The sequence below is a fragment of the Bison bison genome, unplaced genomic scaffold (genome assembly GCF_000754665.1).
Source record: "Bison bison bison isolate TAMUID 2011002044 unplaced genomic scaffold, Bison_UMD1.0 scf7180017864280, whole genome shotgun sequence".
NCBI classification, from domain to species: domain Eukaryota; kingdom Metazoa; phylum Chordata; class Mammalia; order Artiodactyla; family Bovidae; genus Bison; species Bison bison.
Window position 1 is genome coordinate 6051113 of NW_011494852.1, and position 1478 is coordinate 6052590.

The 1478-nt window shown below is 55.6% G+C and overlaps 1 protein-coding gene across 1 annotated transcript in view; it reads left to right on the forward strand.

Annotated features, from left to right (window-relative positions):
• The window catches only part of SIPA1L3 (signal-induced proliferation-associated 1 like 3), a 255414-nt gene that overhangs the window by 252019 nt on the left and 1917 nt on the right, over positions 1–1478 (forward strand). The window contains 1 exon segment of the mRNA XM_010849306.1: positions 322–403. Coding sequence (XP_010847608.1) covers positions 322–403 — 82 coding nt within the window.

Genomic DNA, 1478 nt, shown 5'->3' on the forward strand with positions numbered 1-1478 from the left:
GTGCTAGGGTGCTGGGTGGGTGGGTGTGGGGAGGGGGCTTTGTACCACGCTGCCCCGGCTGGCGGGAGATGGGAGGAACTCCTCCTGGAAGCGCACGTTTGGTCCCTCTGCAGGGGCACCACCGCTCACTTCAGGCCTGGTGCTCCCATCCCCACCAGGTGAGGAGCCCGCCCCAGGCGGAGCGCAGCCTTCACCCCCCAGGCACCCCTGGTACTCCAGCCAGGAGAGGACTCCCTGGAGCCTCAGGGATAAGAGGGGCCTGTAGCCCGGACTCCTCCCAGCTGTGGGCGGAGATCCTGACCCCGCCCCCTGCCTTTGCAGCGAGGAGCCACCCCTGGATCTGACAGGCAAGGTGTACCAGCTGGAGGTAATGCTGAAACAGCTGCACACGGACCTCCAGAAGGTAAGGCCGCCAGGCAGCTGCCTCACATGGCACTTCCCGGATGCCTGGGGGGTGGGCAACAAGGCTGGGGCTCCCATCTCCACCCCCCATCCCATCTGTTCTAGGAGAGGCCACCCAGCTCTGAATGTAGTCATGAGTGAAGAGCTTGATGGTAGGGAAGGCTGGTAACGCACCTAGAAACTCTTAGAAGGAGAATAAGTTGGCCCAACCTTTTTGGAGGGCGGTCAGACCATATTTATCAAAACCGTAATTGTGTACCTTGTCGACCCAGCAGTTTCACTATGAGAATTCGTCCAATAGAATTCCCAGCACGGGCACGAAGAGACCTGTGAGCAGGGGTGTTCACTGCTGTACCGCTGGCCCTAAAAAACTGGAGCCAGTGCAGCTGTCTGTTCACAGGAGAACAGTGACGTAAATGACAGGACAGCCATGCCGGGGAATGATCTGCTGCGAATTAGTCATGGCAGAAATCTATATATTCACAGACATACAGAAGAAGTCCAGTAACTCAAGGAGAAAACTCAGCATGCAGCAGACCTGCTTCCTAGAACACTGCAACACTTAAAAAATGTCTCCCAGCTGTGGGTCAGAGGGCTGTCTAGGTGACATTCCAGATTGTTCCTTATCTCCAGAGTGTTGGAGAATGAGGAAAAATAAGTGTGGAAGAGACTCTTGCTTATTGTTTTACATACTTCTGGGTAAAGGGCCAGAAGGTGGCCAGGTACAATGTGGAAGCCTCAAGCACAGGAATCGTGGGGGCTCAGGTTCAAATCGCACCCCACCATGTAGGGCTGTGTGACGCTGCATGTTCCCCTGTCCTGAGAGGGCAGCCCTGCGTCCATGTCCCAGCCCCGTCCTCCCTGCATGAGGAGGTCTGGTCTCCTTTCCTGGTCCAGGAAAATAGGGGTCGCAACATCCCACAACCCTTGGGTAGCTGCAGGGCTGGAATGAGGTGATCATAGTAACTGTCACACAGTTACTCCACTTCAGGCTGTGTGCTGAGAGCTCAATATGCGTGACCTCAGGGAAAGCTCTCAACCGCCCCTTTCACAGTTTCCTTGTTTTGTTTTTTTTG